Below are 19,903 nucleotides of genomic sequence, written 5' to 3' on the forward strand. Positions count from 1 at the left end.
AAAATACCTTACAGCAGGAGGCATTCTCTGGGAATTTGAAACCTGACATACCTAAACATCTAGTTGATTCCTATTCACGGATATCATTTTACCTTGCCTCCTCTCACAGATGGAATACTTAAGAAAATTTGGAGTTGGCACAAACTAGCTGCTAGCTTCATGCTGCAGTATTAGACTTGAAAGAACAGACTCTATTAGAAACCCAAGTTGAACATATACATGCAGCATGATCTGTGGAGAGGCTTTGACCTACACTGTGTATACTACTTTAACAAATAAATATTTTCAAGGATGGCTTTCAGTCATTTGCCCTATGTCTCAACAGTTAGATGGATATTTCAACTTGCTTTTGACTCTTTGCATGAGTACAATTTATATTATGTAACAGCAAACATCTACTGTACCAGTCATATTGTATGTCTATGGAATAAGGGTTATTTGTAGACAAGAAATCAAGACTATTCTACCGTCCCTTTTCAGTAACTTCTCACAAACCCAATAGATATGTGGAGTTTCAATCAATGCAAATGTCAGTCCTCAAATAAACCAGGAATTGATTTTTGGAGTCTGCTTTTCAATTGAATTATTTGTTTTTTTTTTATTATATGAGATCAATAGGGAAAGGTATAAGGTTTCAATTTATAAATAGTTTCAAATGAATGCTAATCGATACATAAAACGAAAGATGAAACAACTGGTATAGGACTAGATGAGAAACGACTAGGCATTAGTTATTTTGCAGTTCTGAGCAAAGCAGCACCACTACATGCTTAAATATGGTGTTGGCAGGAAGGCAAAGATTTAAAGGAGCCATGAAGGCAGTCTGTTTCTTTTGACTGTGCTCTGTGTGTTCACCTCACCCTTTATCACGTGCTGCTTTTAGAGACCTAGCTTGACACAAGAGAGTTTAAACTGTGTACACTTTCTATCGGTTAGAGAGCTTGGAACTTGGGTTTGAATGATACATGTCATCGACTAGACAGTAACCTTTTCTGCGGTTTACTCAAGGCCAATTTTCATTGGTAAATTGAATTTTAAAGAAAGCTATGTAGTACCCTTTCCATTACCAAAAATCCCAATACCCGCACAGTGATGTACTTAAGGCTCTATCAATGAGACTGTCCTCAATTTATCATGAATGGCACAAAAATAAATAAAGGACATATTCTGTTTTTAGCTCATCATATCTAAGCACTCTCAATTTTAGAAGATAAGAGCAATGAAGTGCAGTGGGATATATTCAACTACACAGGATAATGCAGTTTTAAGCAGACAGGAGAGCCAGACATGAGAAAGATATCTAAACATCTTTACCAATAGAACACATCTGCTCATAGCATAACCAGATTAAATATAGCCATTGCAGAGTGTTTGACTACCATAAAACACCAAGTGAAACAGTGCATATGAAATTAGTATTTCAGGTTAAGTATATTTTCAGAAAGCAGTTTACAATATTAATTTGTTACAAATCTTTAAACAAATCACCCGATTTCAGATACTGCAGTGCATATTTGATAGACCTGAATTGTAGCAAGACAGGAAAAAATGCACTTTCAGAATTAATGTGATACTATACGTAATGTGTCAGCATGAAAGAAGAAACATAAAAGAGAGCAATGAATTAGATACACATTGGAATAGGAAAAAAAAATGAAAGGCAACATTTCAGACCTGACAAGGTCTTCTTTGGACTGTGGGAGTCATAGAACCAAACAATCTGGTCCAAAAGGTTGCTTTGAATCTTCTCTACTATTCCTATATGTATATTATTCATCGTTTTACTTTTGGTTCTCGAATCTGGATGTGGGATCGGAAGAAATTCCCATAAAGAGAAACAAACAGGAAACCATGTCAACGCATAATTATATTATATAGAGTTAGATTTCAAAATTAAACATTCCTTCATAAAGATTGTATCGATAAAAGGAAGCAAGCAAATAGCACAGATATTGGCTGTGATGCTAAAACTGTTTTCGGGGGACTGACATATGATGTATCTAGGATGGAGAGAGCACACATTGATAAACATCAGGCACATATCCCTTTTCCTTTATAGATCTCGAGCAAAGGTCTCCAGGCAGTATAAGAAAACTGATAGAAGGTTTATTATGCCTCTGGGACCACTAAGCGAGGTAGCCTGGATCAAGTGACATCACAAGAGATGTAGAGGCAAGAAGCTTGCATACTACAAAAGTACTTAAAACATGGCCAGCTATTAAGGGATTTTCAAGGCTTAGCCCTATTAAAATTATAAATAACTATCTATATACCTTCAAAACTGCCCAGACTCCTTTTTTGGAGAAACTGGTGTCACCATACCTCTTGGCATCTTCCCTACTTTCTCCTGACCATCCACATTTATGGATTTAATTTTCAACAGCGACGTATCCACATAGGTCCAGCCCTGTCTTATTTATGTGTTATTTGCAGTCTACTATTCGGTATTCCTTATTTGCCCTATGAGGGATAGTTTTTTTTTTTTTTTTTACATTTTTTGTTTAAAGTTTTCAGTGAAAGAATGCCTCAAACGTATCCAAGCACAGTAAACAAACTATCACTGCTAATGCTAAGTATTCCTCTACACCTAATGTTCATCCAATAGTTCTTTAATATTTAGCAACAACAGGGACAAATGGAAATTTGTTATGTTCTTAACAATTTTAAATAATTTGTTTTCTTACTACCAATAGTGGATATGGCTTCATCTTCATCTGACTTCACCCAAGTTAACATTTATGTTGCCCGGCTCATGCAAGTGATGATCTCTTACAGCTACATGTCCTGCCCACGAAGGACAGGATGTCCAGGTGTAAAGAGCCTTTATTTCTGTGACAATATCCATGCACTGATGGGAAAACATTGGTTCCAGAATTAAAGCAAATTACCCACTGCTGCTCATGGCGACCTTTACCCCTGAGCAGCAATAGGCAAACAGCAACCACTCAGCAGCTCTCAAATGTGAATCTCCTGCACCAGAACTCCCTTCACTCAGAAGATGGTATTACTGGTCGTAGAGAATCTTGGTGAGCACCTTCCAAGTGGTCTGCCCACCTGCTACTGCTCTTGGCCCTGTGTGGCAACACAAATGGTTTCAATATATCATTACCACTTACTAGAGCTTCTGTAATTAAAAAAGGAAAGGAAATTTAAGTAAGCTGTACTTGTTCACATTAAGAAGTGACTAGGCACTTGTTTTAAGTTGTTTGTTTTTGATCCTTAAATTGAGTTAATGCATCTTATGTTTTCAGCAAGATACTTAAAGGACTGTCAGTTCTACACAGCTTATCACGAAAAATAGCAATGGGGCAATCATAAAAAAATATAATTTGTTTCTGCCTTTTTCGATTCTGAATCCCAGTTTGACCTCAGATTTCTTCCAGCCATGTTAAATTAAAATACCTTATGGAGTATGAAAACCGTCCTTAAAAAGGAGGTTTTTTTTCGTGTTCTGTGATGCATTTTGTAAATGGTAGTACATGCATTACAATAATAAATACAAAACCATGTAGCCAAACGCTTGAAGTTAACACTTTCTATGTGACTGACAAAGTGGCATGAAAAAGAAACAGTCGTACCTGTGTGTTCATATTTGTGCCGCAGAAGAGAACTGCTTTTCTGGAATGTCTTATCACACAAGTCACATGCATACATGCCACTTTCTGTCTTCTTGATCTTCTTTCGGGACAGACAGGAGTCAGAGTCTGTTAAGTCATCCAGGCCTGACATGTAGTCCGGTGTTCCATCGAGCAAATCTCCCTACGGTTTAAAAAAAAAAAAGTTTGTTATTACTGGGTTTCGGCTCTTTAGACTTCAACAACGACTTTTTTAGTTGCAAATTATCTAGAAAAGCGAAAAAAAGTATATTAATTAATAGCGTGAAATCAACTCCTCGTTGACTGTTGCAAATAACTATTTAAATGTTTCTTTGGAGAAGATGTATGTAACTAAAGTTCTGAAATATGGAACACGATCCTTAAAAACTAATTTCTCTAATTTATAACTCCATTGCATGGTAAGCGCAGAGTTAAAATATAAAAATCTTCGAAAATAGTGGTAGACACATATGGTAATATTTACATTTTAGTTTTCAACATATTTATTTAATTTTGATTGGCATTATCTCCTAATGCCTCTTACAAAACCGCGGAAGGATTCTATAAATATGCTTGTATTAGTCTGATTTAGTCTTATTAGATGTGCATTTAAAACTGACCATTCAGGCTCTTCACGTTGTCTTCTGTTATTAGACTACTCTGTCTTAAGCGTGCTGTTGATTACAGGCTATGGCAGTGAAAAGAATTATGCAAACATATAGGAATTACCATCTATCTTCCTGCTTTCCATCTCTAAATTAAAAATGCAGTGGAACACTATGTTTGAGGATGACAGTTCGGTGAAAATAAATGTGGGATGAATGCCTGATTTTAAATTGCTATTGAATTACCAATTTCAGCAGTGCCTCCGCCATAAAAAATAAATAAAAAAAAACACACCTAAGTATCCCTAATGTGCAGGTAGACAAGCTCTGCAATGTAAGGGACACTTTCCACATTCCTAGGTCCCAGATTTGCTAGCAGCAAAATAGTGTGAAGTTATAGGAAGGAAGGGATTTCAGAGGCAATAGGAAGATGAGTAACTGGGCAGAGGATACACAGGACCAGCATCAAGAGGAGGGGGTCAAGATATTGAGTTCAGAGACACAGAGGTGGATATAGACATGGGGGCCAAAATCACATGTTGGTGATCCTGAGTGACAGAATCATGGTGATGGAGGAGTGTCACTGGAGATAGTAACTGAGTCATGAAAGCTGACAGGGAGCTTTCACCTGCGGCAGTTCCCACCATGGATATGGGAGATGATACAGGTGGAAATACAGTAGCAAACACAGATGAACAATCCACCACAGACTGGTAGAGCTGCTTCTTCTCCTGTCATGCCATCAGTTTGGATCGTAAGGAGGCAGATTTTTTTAATGTTCTTAGTTAACCACTTCACCTAACCTCGATATTGAGACCTTTTTTAATTTTACCCATTTTATTTTAACCTTGACTGATATTTAGGAAACTAGGTTGCAGTTTGGTCAAATGTTTTCTTTTCCAGCAGTGTACCATGTTTCTGTTTTTCAACACTAACATGTACTGCTGCACTTAAAAGGCACAATATAATGTGTAATTTAGCCACTAATGAAGCGGAAAGCTTATGAATCACCACATATAAATGATGACCCTGTGTAGGTGTAAGCAAGTCAAGCAAGAGTGAAGACCTGCTTCTATAAATCAGCCAAATAAAGTATGCTTTTACAGCTACACACCGACTGATTTAGGAAAAGTGCGAATTACTATAAATAAGCATGCTTTTAAGTCTGGAGGCAGTACACAATATTGGGTGACAAACAGTATATAAAGTTAAAAGCTATTTTTTTTTCACTTAACTGCACTACATAAAAATTAAACCTGAAGGAAGGTGCTCATCAACTTTCCAAATATAAATGATTTTGAATCTGAAGAAATCTGTTTTAATTGAATTTTATATTTAGGTACAAAATGGCATTATATGCAATTCGTTTAAGTGCATGTCTACTGAACAAAGCCCTTAAGGAATAGTTTTATATTTAATTTTGTAATTTGGAATGGGGAATATTAATAACACATTTTATCAATGTTCTATCTATGTTGAAATAGCCCAGAGCAACAGGCAATAATAAATGTGGATCAGTAAATTATTAACTTTCTTGATATTTATTTTGTCTTGATTTAAGGGAAGTTAAAACTTGCATGAAGGAATTCATTTCCATGTACTTCTACTAAACACACTAGTTTTCTTAGGATGCTTTCAGACTAATATTGTGAAAGATTAAGTTGGTTTAAATATATTTACAACAGAAGGCAGATATAAAGCACAATAGAATACAACATACGTGTGTTAGTGGTGATACAGCACTAAGAATACAGCAACCACAATGGCAGAGCACTGAACTTAGATTATTATTGTGTAGAATCCTACGACTTTCAAACGCGTATCATAGATGACTGACGTGCCAAAAAATTAAGGCACAGACGATTTTTCATGAGGAGACTGATGCTGCGAGGATCCAGGTAATGTTGATCCCAGAGCGTGAAGAAACTGTCCCTATGCATACTGTCTGTCAGTGTCACTGTGAGTCATGTGCATTGGTAGATTTGAAGAAGTGTTGATTGTACACAAACTCTCGATTATTACACACATATAATAACTTTAAGAACATATTCCTCTGAAAGTGAAAGAAATATCATGATAAAAACACATTGAGTAAGTCAGTATTAGCATAGGTGGGTTCATGTGTGGCAACTATAAAGGGTTGTGCTGGCATTTGTAGAACAATGCAGTTCTTGTTGGTATGACTTCGAAGTGTGTACTTTTTTAATACACCATCAGCAAGCGTCCTCTCTAAACAATAGCTGCACTGTGTCATCGGGGTTTATTTGAAGTTAACTTGTATGGGCTGACTACTGCAATATGTACTCCTGTTAGATATTTTGTAAAAGTACAGGTCTACTTAATGAAACCATAATCTAATTTTGTCTATATAGAGCAACAGTAAAGGAAAAATCCGATTTTTTTATGTGAGATTTCTTCACATAACTGCCTAGATTACCTGTAGATTAAGAAAAATAAAAGAGTGCATCAATGCAAAGCACAAAATCGAATGTTGAAGGTTTTCTAGATGAGTACTTAGACCCTGCTAATGCTCACTGCATGAGCACAATTGTTACTGCTAAGGTTCAGAGTGAAGGAAATCTTACATATAAAATCATCTATAATAAGCTAACGCAGGATAAAATAAAAAGCAGTGCTAGAAGTGCAGAAGGCACAGAGCTATGTGGTACGCCTCAGTCCCTGGTAGTGGAGTCATCTTTGGCAGTGGATGGGGTTCGACCACCAAGTAATGAGTAAAACTAGTAGGTTGTCCCTTTCAACAACCCAGTGACTTAAAAGAGACTTTATAATTCAATAAAATTAAACCATATATTCTTTTCATGAAGCTTAGTCTGATACAATTAGAAAGCAGGCACAGTAATAGTAGGACTACAAACCGTTTTCAAAACAATGCAGTTTGTGCATGTCACTTCTCAAAATCCTTTCTCAAGTAGACACCGCAATGTTTGCAAGAGCCACCAGTTTTTTTTCATATATATGTGTTTCTTCAGCCATTAACAATGAAGCATATGCCAAGGTTTCACATGACAGTCCAATGGTGTAACATTAGCCCCCACATCCCGGGCAATGCAGGGTGGCCTCCAAGCTTAGTGAGGCCCACCCACTACAGCACCCTGGCCTCAAAGCACCTCACTGAGTCGGGGGCCCTTCATGTAGTTTGCAGGGGTCCACCTCAAGTATCATTATGCTACTGTGATTTTTTTTATACAGTCCATCTGATTGATAATTCATTGAACTTCTCGGAGGGTGAGGGGGGAGTAAACCTTTGGTGGTGCCATTTTGCTGCATGTTGTATTGCCGGGTAGAACTCAACATCCGAGGGGAAAACAATGATTAATAATGCTGGACACATCCTTAAGTTGCATCTATTCAAGAGTTCAGAAAATATGCTCGATTTATATTTTGATTAACATTTTTATCTGTAGAACTTTTTCCATGACTGTTCTGTTGCCTGACAGTTGAGAGACAACAGGTGTAATTGTTATCCATCTCTGATATTTGTTAGAACAAACATTTCAAGGATGAACTAATGAGCCAGCTCTGCCTGTGACATGCAGGCTACACACATATCTCAAGAGAAAACCCTGAGTTCACAGACCATCATAAGTAGCTCAGTAATAACAACATAGAATTTCTGATGACTTAATGAGGCTATATTTGGTGTGACAAATCGGTATGCATATTTTAGCTTCAAACTATAATTTAATAGATGAACAGAGGACATAAAGACTATCGAAATTTGATGACCTTGAACCTTTTGTAAACTTTGCATATTTACAAGCCCCTTGCTCTTCCTTCCACCACACTAGTGTAATTTTTGTACACTAATGTGGCGTTAAGGAGGCCATTTCCCTGCGCCCTATTTACAATGTGGTGCAGTGCATGCGCCACATTATTCCTTTGCCAGGCATAATGTATGCAAGGGGGATTTTCCCATGCAGGGAGGCCCATAAAAATGGCACAGTAAAATTTACAAGCTTTCACTGTGCCATTTTTAGTATAATTTTGAAAGCCTGCCTGAGGCAGACATTAAAGTGATGCTGCTGTTGTTTTCAGTGGGCCTCCCTTGACTTTATAGGTTTAGCACCATTATTTTTGGTGCTAATCCTACAAAGCGCCACAATAACGTCAACATTTTTGATGCTTTTGTCTTAGTGTGGTGCACAGTACTGGAAATACGGTTGCACACATGGTGTCCTTAGGGGAGCACAAGAAGAGTGGAGCATCAAGACTGATGCACCCCGATGTTGTAAATACGCCCTTTATATTTGGCAAAGCATTATTACCAGCAAAACACAGTTGCTTGCAAACGAATGGCAACAACCACATTGCCGCAGATGTAAAAAGATTATTACAGGGCTTTAGAGATTTTAAAACTTGTAGTGTTTGATTTCACTGTTAAAGCAAAGGTATCATAAACTGCATCTAAGCACTCTTGCAAGGATAGAGTGGTGCAAATGGTTACTGGCATAAGGGAAAGCATTTGATCACTCCATGCTTAGAAAAGACCCCATACCATTCAATTTTTCTAAATAGAGATGTTCCACACTATTTTATTTTTGTTTAACATCCGCAAATTGACCAGCATCATAAAATCATTCTAAATTAAAATAATTTGAATGCTTAATTGCTCATTTTTTAAGGCCATGATTTATGTGTTACCTACGAAAAAAGGAAAATCAGTTTAAACTCCGTCATGGAAGGTTGGAGAGAAAGAGGACATTTGATAGGACTTTCTCTGTTTTCATCTAGATTTAAGCTGCTGTGCTTGCAATGTTTTTCCTCCATAGTCGCAGCGTTTATTTCACGTGTAAACGAAAGAGCCTTGAAAAACGACCAGAGCTGTTAATCTATGCATGTACTAACTATGTGTGTGTGCGCGTGTCTACAGGCTACAGCTCACAACACCGTGAGCCATTTCATCCAAAGACTTCTTAAGCGGGACACCACACAAATAGATATTGCTACACTCAAGATAGAGGCCATGTTTAACACAAACAAACGCATCAACATTAAATGGATAGTCGGTGTGGCTATTTCTGACTAGGACCCCCTCTCTCATTTCTCTTTTTGGACATTGTTGGTTTACCTACACCTGCAGATGCTGCTGCCTGGTTTAACATGTGCTCTCAGATAATTCTCTCAGCGTGAAGGAGCAGTGGTACACCCCCCACTGGTGACACTGAGAGGAAGGGCATTCTTCCAAAGATTTGCATCTGTATACCCACACCTGCCCCCAATGTCAGCAGGCAGTGATGGGTGAATTACTTTTGAGGCAATAGAATTGCAACGTCTTAAGGGGTCCTGGGGCCAAGTCAATACAATAGAATACTAACTGGATCGAGAGGAGATATTCTGCGTACCTATTACCCCTCTGAGCAGATGCTTAACCTACAATCTCAGGAAGCTTCAAATACTTTTCTGATTCTCAGCCCCAAATGTCCTAAGTGAACAACTGATATATATTTTTTTTCTCCATCTGTGTTCGAAGAGAGCTGCATAATGTTCATGGAAATTCATCAGGGAGCAAATTTAGTTGAGACACAAAAGCCTACGAACCATTAAGCACTGGTGACACTTGCAACCCTACTTTGTGCAAATAATGGTTTAGTGTATTATATCTCATTGCATTGTATTGTAAACAAATCCACCTGTATTCAATAATTTATGTTTGCGACGTTGGTGAATAACTCATTACATTAGGGTTCATTCCAGTATTTATCACCATACCAGACCATTTCATTGTTCCATGGGTTTAAATCTTTCAGTTGCAATATGTAATCCATCACACATAAAGTATGCTAACTGAAATGCATCGTCTGTAATACTAAAATAAGATAAATTAGCAATTAGTTCGAACCAGCTCAGTACAATGATAACAAAGGCAGGTTTGCTAGAATTTCCTATAGAATGTCACAGTTTAGTACTGACAAAGAGGGTCGGGCTGGGTTAGAAAATAGACGCAGGCACTAAAATAAAAGTGGCCACTATTAGTGAATTAGAAAGCTAAAAAGGTGGCCCTTTTTGCAAAATGGGTCGATTTGGAACTTGTAAGGACGCAATGCATAAGTGCTTTGCAAGGTAAATAAGACAGCTGGAATTGAGTTTGCTGCCAGCAATGTTTGTTTTAATATCAGGGGCATCCACAGTAAAACCCGGCCAATCAGACTGTAAAACAGGCCCACAAATAGCCAAGAAAACAGCCCACACACTGGCATAGCAGACCAGCACTGCCTGGTTGCCATGCAGAACAGTCAGATCCTGCTGACTAACACGTAATTGGAAGATGACCTCGGGGAATGTATAGTTGTGGGTGCAACTGCTCTCTTACCTAACCAAATGTTTTAACTTGGGAAAGCTTCATTTATAAACACTCTGTTTCTTTCCTTGTGTTTGGGGAAAAAGCCAGATGCGTTTTTACAGTATGCAACATTATGCTTTACAGTTTTGGGAATAGGAATAAACATTTTCTGTGTGGCAAAAAAGAACATTTTCGATGGCGAGATAGCAGACTAACTAACTGCAAAGAATAAGCAAGCATACCTGAAATCCTTGTTTCCTCTGGTATTTTCTCCTTTGCTGCATATCAGCAAAAGCAGCCGCTCCCGTTTGGTAGGTATAGGCCATATGTGGTAGGAAGTTCAAGTGATCGAGTCCTGGGTATGGTCGCAGCCCAGGAATACCAGTCTGCACTGGGGGCATGAAAGCGCCTGGGGGGAAAGCACTTTGTGGAGGAAGTGAGTACAATGTTTTGGCACTAAAAGGGTTCATACCAAAAAGGGGATTAGTGCTTTTGTCCAGATTATTTGAATGACAATATTCTTTCTTGATGAATGTCAAGTTCAGGGGCTCATCTGAAGTTTCAGATGATGAGGAAACACAGTTATGGTCCATGCTGATGTTATTGGGTTTTGTTTTGCTTTTTGTGGCAACAATACTTTTGGGTTCCTTCATTTGTTTTGGTACAGTCAAGTCCAAAGGCTCAGCCTGAAGCTCCTCAGAAGAAAAACTGTTCGGAGTGTAGGAACTACTATGGGAGTTTTTAGAAGATGTGGAAGAAAGATTTAAAGGAGATGGAGTATTGCTCCTGGAGTGGTCCAATTTTTCACCAACTGGCTTAATACTGGTAAAGTGATTCATTTTTGTTAGCCTGAGAGGTGTATCACAATGTGTGACACGGTGATGGAGTTCTGCTATAGACGGCGACGTTATAGAATCCATAGGCTTAACGGGAGATCTGTCTGACAAACAGTCTTTTGTGGGAGTATGGTTGGTGCTAGCCAGACCCACTTCAGCATTGGATCTTTCCAGTGATGGTGACCTGGAACTTGCATACTGGTACACTTTTCTTTGTTCAAACCACTCCTTCACAAATTCCTGAGGAAGACCAACAGCAATGGAAATTTTCAGTAGTTCATCTGAGTTGGGTTCCATATTCATAGCATAATACGCTTTAAGTACAGACATGTGGTCCTTGTATGGGTTAACGGGGCTAGTCATTCCTTTCTCAGAAAGTACCGATGATAAAAGAATGGCCTGTTTGTCAGCAAACAATCCAGGTTTGTTAAGAATCATGTTTTCATGAGGTTGAAGGACTGCTTTAATCTCTTCATTCATCTTACAAAGGTAGCGTTCATGCTGGTGCAAGGGAATGGGTCCTGGAAAGCTTTCTTTACAAAACTGGCAAGAAAATGGTGTGGATATGTTATGATTCTCTAACATCTTGTCTTCACTTACCAGATCCATTAGAGTGCGCAACTTTTCCTTCTTCATATTACTCAGCTGCCTTCTTGAGTCTGTTGTCAAACTCTGGAGACAAGCTTTGGCTTCATTGACCTTCTCTAATGTATAGTCAATTATACTTTTGGTGGCACCATTATGACTCACAACAGGAAGACCAACTGGTGGAATACCAGGAGAAGCAACTCTTTGTTCATCTGCTTGAGATCCTGGTTCCTTCATATGATAGCCCTTGAGCTTTGAGATCTCATCAGACTTGCAGTCCATTTTCTGCCTAGAAACTGTATTGTCCACAATTTGTAGGACCTTTTGCACCTCACGCAAATTACTGTTTATGGCTGGGTACCCAAGTAGTTGTGATTCCATTCCTACATTTAAGTGCTGCATTGGACTTTGTGCAGAAGCATGAACTCCCAATGGACTAGTTGCCCCAAGTCCGCCATTCATAAAATGACTAGGCCCGTTAAACCCATGTGCGGCAGCCATTAGAAGTTTATAGTCATTAAAATCTAGTGGTTCAGTTTTAATTTTCAGTAAGCCTGACTGATCAGGCATATTAAGTGGTTTTCCATTTTCTAACTTGTGTCGCAGCTGTGTGATTGCTGAATTCGTGGGAGAGGAAGACAGAGAATTTGGAGAAGAACCCGTCTTCATATTGTTTCTTATCCTGCCATTTACGGAGATTAAGCCGATACACTTCTTGCTGCTGATGTGTGAACTGTATGAGCCCGAATGAGAAAAGCGCTTCTTGCAGTTTGGGCATTCATAGGGCTTTTCACCTAAAACGATAAGAAATGTTTAAAGTTAATGTATTGCAGGCTAAAGGTTCGTTAACATCAGTCTGAATGTACTTTGAATGAACAGTGGTGTGCTAAAGCAAAAGCCCCAAAGAAACCATGAAAGTGGCGAACATTGGATACTTCAACCTGAAAATAAAACAACTCAAATAACATCATCCCACACGTACCGGGCCTTTCGTTTTCAAAGTTATTTAGATTCTGGGATATAAATAAAAAAGTGTGTTACCTTTTACTTTAAAACTACAAATTTAGCAATTAGCTAATTGTACAAATAATTAGTGTTAGGAATTATTGAAAATGTGAGTTTACTTCTACAGTTTTAGTGCTGGCATTGCTTTAATTTCAGTTTAATGTAATACCTAGATATAACCTATTCTACTTAGAGATTTGCACTGCCGACTAGTTAGTTATATCTTAATTATGAAGCAATACATTAGGTGGGTACCCACACAAACTAGTATGAATAGTGGGCATGTGGTCATCCTGTGACTTCCCAACCCTACAGTTCTTTTACATGTTCTGGCCTGAGGAGCTGGTAGGGACATTGGGACAACATCCAAGTCCTTACCTGTTATTTGGTAATCCTGTGCCTGCAGAACCCATATACTTATGTCCCAAACACATTCCCCAACTCTTACATTAACAAGGTGGCTCACACACAAGGGAGAATTTAAAATTATTCTACATAAAGACGTCTTCTTAAAGCATGTAGACGCTTATGTAAACTTATTTAAAGTAGAAAGTATATTTCTTACCCAGACCTGTTTGTTTTGTAATACAGAGCACAGAGAGGTTATAGCTAGACTAAAATGAGTGATCTCAGACAAAAGTGTTGGGGGCTCATAATTTATTCCCTTGGTGCAAACAAGAGCTATGACAAGAACTTTAAACAATGCTTAAAACTTTGCTAACTAGACAAAATGCTAATGAGAACTCTAGCCCAAGGCTCTCCCCTAGAATGGGAAGAGCCGACGATATGGAGGGTGCAATGGGACTGGGGGACGCAAAATGGCAGGTCAGTGGACAGCAGCCCTCCTTTGATTTGGCCCATTACCTTACATCCTGTGCCCATGATGAGTTGTGTGGGCTCGCAAGAAAGGAAGGTGACATAGGTAGGGGACATACCAGCCATTAAAAGTGGAGCAAGGCACAGCATGGTCTCTTTGATTCTGCCACTTACCTTGCCCTACCACCATCTCCAACCCCTATAAACGTCATGCCGTTTAGAGAATGAGCCGAGGGATTTCTTCTTTCCGCACCCACTCCTTCTTTTATCTTAGGTATTTAAAGGAAGGGTTCTAGAGCTATTGTATAGTCAGTGTTGCTTTTAATTTGCCAGGTTATGTGATTTACTCATTGTGATCGCACTGTTTTCTAGGTGATGCTGGTTGCCTTTCGTTGTATTTGGGCAAAGTGAGCTTATGGTTGGTGAGGACAGTTCTGGTCACCTTGTATCTCACAAGAAATAAGTCACACAGGCAACCAGCTTCATGTGGATCTCATAAGGGGCATTTGAAGCATTTTTTTACTTTCACTGGAGGTTGGGTCATTCACTTCCCCTGACCTACCGGCCTTCCATTCCTGGTGGTCGCTCAAACTTGGAGGCCCTTTGGGGTGGAGGTGGGGTGGAGGAAACGGTATGCATGAGGGGACTAAGTTACGGATCAGGACTGCAGCCCATTTATCTCTCCAGTAGGTGCTACAGGTAAACCAGGAGTGTTTCTCTGGGGGGATATTCCTCTAACATATGGAATAGAGCCTAGTTTTGCATAAAAGCGGGACCTAATTTGCTCCCAGGGTTGGGAATTTCTCATACATGAGGCTGATTTTTTAGGTGTGCCTGTTCTCAGGCCCAGAAAGCATGGGGGCCAAGACTATCAGTAGAGGAATTAAACCATGAGTGCAGACAAATGCTTTGATGCATGAGGAGGAACTGAATGGTACGTAAGTTGATGTCTGAGCAACTCTAGCTTACTATGCATTGGGTGCAAAAGATTTTGTACAAATGCGTAAATAACTATCCATGTGTGTTGTGTTTTGAAGTTATGCTTTTAATAATAAATACGGAATTAGAAATATTTTTCGAACTGAAAGAACAAACTAGGTATGGGGCTGTTATTTACTGTCTTTGATGGAGGAGGGGTGAATACTAGAGTCAGAGGCGCTCAACATGTCCTCTCCATATTGTATGTCAGCCACTCACCACTGTGAATTCGCAGGTGTTCTTTCAAATGGTGCTTGTATTTGAAGGCTTTGCCACACTCCGTGCATTTGAACTTTCGATTGCTCACTGCTTGGGTCAGCATTTGGTGCTGTAAAACAGAGAGGTTTCGGCGTGAACTTAAGCAAACTGGACTGATCTGTTTGTAAAAAAGTAAAACCCATGTGATGACTCCACTTAAATTATTTTTCTAGATAATAACATAGGTAGGCACAATAATAAAACGTAATACATAAAAATCACAACCTAAAATAGTATCCGTGTTTTCTACTTAGAAGTTTACATTTGTTTCAGAACAACGTTATTTTTTCAAGGATGAACTTCCATCTGACTGTTCGAGGAAGAAATCGGGGACCTGATGCAGAAAAGTAATTTGTATTAGCCAGGCCAAACCAGCTGACTTCGTGAATTAAAAGTACCAGTTCATGGTGCACACATTCGCCTTACAATTCACGATTGGCAATGAAAATCACAACGCACATATGAGATCCACTCTGAGTTGTGAATGGAGAGAGGTGGCAAAAAGCCCTTCCTACGTCATTGACACTTGTACTGTTATGCACAAAATCTTTGCAAACCCTTGTGGTTCAAATCATGGAATGGTTATTGTTTACAGGGGCAGCCAGTTACCATACACAAAGTGGAACCTGCAAATTTCTGAAAGCTTACACTCTGCACTTGTAGTTTATGGGCATTGAGATGAACATACAGCAGCACCCCACTTCATGCTCACCAAGATGTCCCATTCACAATGTGCTATTTTGTTCCTCTTATAAAATATCATAATCATCATTATGGTAATGGATAGTGCTCATCTCAGAATTTTTGCAGGTGTTTGTGCGTTAAACATTATCAGAACCATCTCAGTGTTACTCGTTTTACAGATTAAAGGCTGAGACGACCCCCTGGGAGTTTGTACTTGTGATTTACCAGAAGTCTCTGATGGGCAATTTGTCATAGGATAGAGTGACATACGATATTGCAGCCACTTTAACTAATCACCTGTCAACAAATACCATCCCTGAATATCTACACAAATAACCCCAAAAATGTATGTGAAATTTGAATATCAAATTCTAGGACATGGTGGAACAATTTCACAAAGTATACACAAATTGAAGAATCAGAATGACTTGCAATGGCGTGTGTTGCTTCAGTACTCTGTAAAAGGCCAATCAGAGTGGAATATAAAATAAATTCAAACACACACACACACATTGAAAACAGCACATTCCATGTGTTTCCTTAACTTCATACTTTCAAATCAGTCTGTTCGGAGGGAAGGACCGATGCTGACATTATACAGAGAGATGGGACACAAAGTAGGGCGATTCACGGCTTAGAGAACTAACACGAATTCGCCTGGGGATGTCACAAATTATGCAGTTGTTTTTTTGTTTTGTTTTTAATTCTTAAATCAACTGAATTATGAATTCTGCACATGTAAACCACAACTCTCTCTCAAGGTAGGGGTCAGCATCAATGACACAAAAGCCTTTTCGAAAAAGACAGCGGAGAAACGGTGTGACAACTGTTTGGGTGTGCTGAATCTTCCCACATTCCTAGTGAGACAGATGGTGTTACACAGGACACAGGGAGGTTTGTTCAAACAGCAGCAACCTTCAAAGATCAAGCCGAGCCCAGCCCGCCGAGCGCCATTGAGGGACCAGTGCTCATATGTTGCTGAGTTGCATAAACAAACAGCAACAGCTGCTTTCTCTCCCCCCACAGCCCTCAGAGACGACCATAAACTTTAGTTGTGCCACTGTTAATATGATACAATCATTTTAATTTACTAATTGTAAATGCCATGAGCAAATGAGGGGACTTTTCAACACCAAAGCTCCCATTCATAATGCGCCAACATAATCGCACTCTTGCATGTAAATTTTAAGGGAGGGAAGGTGGAAGTGTATCTAGGCAGCTGCAACGATTTCAAGGAAAATATACCGTTTTCTGACACGAAGAATGCAAATAGGTTGTTTGTGCGGTGGGACACTTACATATCAAACTAGAATTTTTTTTAAAATTAAGTCTTTTCCTTTTTTTAAATGAAGGATAGCCCTGGTTTGGGCATATATCACTCAAGACATACCAAAGAAACTGTGACTAACAGCCACACATGATAGATTCATTTCCAGACTCGAAGTACAATGACATATATTTTGGAATGTTAATACTGCACAGATCTGCACGTCCACGGGGGATTTGACACACTAATAAGTGTGTACACTTACTGATACTGACAGCATATACACTATCAAGGGGGTATGATGGTTAAAGGCCTGAGACAAACGCAGTGGAGTGAGAGTGAGATCAAATCAAAGGTAATCCAAAGTCTAGAAACAGTACTATATCTCTCTCACCTAGTACAGGAAAAGGAGAACAGACAGAAAATGCCAGCAACCAACACCTTTCAGGCTCATTGATTAGTACACCTTGCTTTATAGCGTGCATCTAGTGGCAGATTAATTGCATTGATTTCTGCTTCATGACTTTTGCAAATGTACAGCAGGATATACATTCAAGGAATACTTGTGCAAGAGATACATATTCACTATTGTCAAGTTATTGCTAAGGCGTGTGAGCCAATAAAGGTGCATGAATGGGTGTCTTGTGAATGTTTATGATCCTAAGACTCCTCTGTGGCTAGCAATATCCTAATAATATTAAGTTAGTGATATTGGTAGACATACATATACTTAAGAAAATAGGTTCTTTCATCTAGGCGTGGCGAACAGCTCATAGGAGAATATATGTGACACTCCTTTACAGTGACTTAGAAATCACATGTGCAAAATTAGTTGAAAATGCTATTAGATTTGATGAGATTTTGACTACTGTACAATTAAAGCACCCATTTTTGAGTAACATGAAAAACGAAAACCTTAGTCAAGTTAAAGTGCAAATAAAATTTCCCAATTAGAAATTAACACACTCACTCGATCGTGAACATAAGACTATTAAATCATATTAGAAGAGACCATCAAAAAATCATTTAGACCTCAATTAAAGCTATTACCATTAAAAGATCTGCATCTTCAAAATGCCATGAAAAATTAATAATGATTGCCAATCAAAGCAATATAGTTTCTCTACGGGGTTATTCTAGGCAGAAATCACTTAAAGCGAGCCCCCCACCTGATCTCTCCCCGGCTTGTGTGTCACCATATGCCGCTCGAGCTGGGTGCGGTAGGCAAACGAGTAACTGCAGAGGGGGCAGGAAAAGTTCTCCTCGTTCTTCTCGTGGCGGTACTTGATGTGCTCCTTGAGTGATGTCAAGCGCTTGTAGCCCCGGTCGCAGTAGGGGCAGGTCAGCAGTTGGGCGAAAGCATCTGGAGTTCCAGGTGGCAGGTCTGTAGCCAGGAGACAGGAAAGAGGAGAGCAGGCCAAAAGGTCAGTGAATCAATGGCAGCTAATGGGCTTACTGCCCAGCCGGCATGACAGGAATCGGAGCAATCTGTTCCCCGAGAGTGCCATGGTCTCGGAGTGCTCTCCCCACGCACCATCCCCTAACACACCCCAGACAAACCTACGTGACTCACTGGGAACCCTTTTGGAAAATGCATATATGCCATCTCCAACAGTTAGGACACGGAATGCTGTTTTTCCCCTCACCGAGATCTTCATGGACTCATAGTTTGTGTGGATGGGTTTTAATATGTGTACCATGTTATGAATACTAATGTAAATTGCCACAGTCAACAGCTGAAGTCATGACAAATTCAGTTCTGTTTGAACGTCAAGTTTAAATCTGGCTGTGCTCGCTTTTACCAGAGCAACACCCATATGCTGACAGGAAAATTGTAATGCGCGCATTTTTTAGGCGTCCTGTAAGTGTGGCAGAAAATGTGGGGAACTTGCAGGCTGAACTCGTGGAGATTATTGGAAAGTTTGCCCATGGAATTCCATGCCTCTGCAGCTGTTCTTGAAATGTGAAGGTAAACACCCAGGCACGTAGTGCATTTATAATTGCAACAGCTGCAAGGGGTCAGGGTGGTGGCTAAAAATGAATTACAACCTTACCGTTTTCTTCTTGCCCATTGGCCTCTGGCGTGCCAAGGCGACATAGCTCTTCGGGGGCTTCTGGGTAGATGATGGCCGTGTCGCTGCGCTGCAGGTACTCTGCAATGCTCACCCCGTGGCTGTCCCCGTCCTCCATTTTCCTTTTGACAAAGTAGTCCTCATAGTCAGTCGTGCAGTTGTTATTCTTGACTGCAAAGGAAAGCAAGCTGCACATGAGGATACAACTCATCACTCAAACAGATTGCATCAATTGTACTCTTACAGTAGTTATGGGCTAGCATACAAAGGATAGAGTGAAGGGCAAGGCAGTTGCACCATTTCAATCAATGCCACAACACACTGTTAATACTGATAAGAATGGGTACTTGGCAGGTGCTATGTTCTCCTGCCACAAATGGCTACAAACCAACTGTAGGCTTTCCAATTAATTTCGAAAATAAATGCATCTTAAACCACGTATAGATGGAAACTTTTTTAAAGGCCTAGTCGGTACGTTTCTGATATATATATATAAATATAAATAGCAATAAAAATAGGATCACATGACAACCACTTTTAAGCAATTAGAACATAGGCCCTGATTTATACTTTTTGATGCAAACCTGCGTTAGCATAGGTTTGCGTGTCAAAAGGTTTACTGCCGGCTAGCGCCATTCCTGGACGCCAGCCCGGCGTCACATATTTAAGGAATGACGCTAGCCAGCGGTAAGGCCCGATTAGCGTCAAAATAAATTATGCTAACTGGGTGGGAGAGGCGTAGGGGAAACAGGAGGTTGTGCGTCAAAGAATGGCGCTAGTCAGGTTAGAGTCAGAAAAATGACTCTAACCTGACTAGCATCGTTTTTTGACGCACAACCCCCATGGACATGACTCCTGTCTTAGAAAAGACAGGAGTCATGCCCCCCTGCCCAATGG

The 19,903-nt window shown here is 39.6% G+C and overlaps 1 protein-coding gene across 14 annotated transcripts in view; it reads right to left on the reverse strand.

Annotated features, from left to right (window-relative positions):
• Positions 1–19,903, reverse strand: part of ZEB2 (zinc finger E-box binding homeobox 2) — a 151,638-nt gene that overhangs the window by 3,139 nt on the left and 128,596 nt on the right. For 5 of the 14 annotated variants that reach the window (XM_069225096.1, XM_069225094.1, XM_069225097.1 and 2 more), the window contains 5 exons: positions 18,989–19,177; positions 18,104–18,318; positions 14,945–15,053; positions 10,745–12,720; positions 3,579–3,759 (listed from right to left, as the gene is read on the reverse strand). In XM_069225096.1, coding sequence (XP_069081197.1) covers positions 3,579–3,759; positions 10,745–12,720; positions 14,945–15,053; positions 18,104–18,318; positions 18,989–19,177 — 2,670 coding nt within the window. Of the gene's footprint in view, positions 1–1,674; positions 1,801–3,578; positions 3,760–10,744; positions 12,721–14,944; positions 15,102–18,103; positions 18,319–18,988; positions 19,178–19,903 lie in introns of all 14 variants that reach the window. The other 9 variants (XM_069225091.1, XM_069225087.1, XM_069225089.1 and 6 more) reach the window with 3 other exon arrangements.

This window comes from Pleurodeles waltl, chromosome 3_1 (assembly GCF_031143425.1).
Source record: "Pleurodeles waltl isolate 20211129_DDA chromosome 3_1, aPleWal1.hap1.20221129, whole genome shotgun sequence".
Classification (NCBI taxonomy): Eukaryota; Metazoa; Chordata; class Amphibia; order Caudata; family Salamandridae; genus Pleurodeles; species Pleurodeles waltl.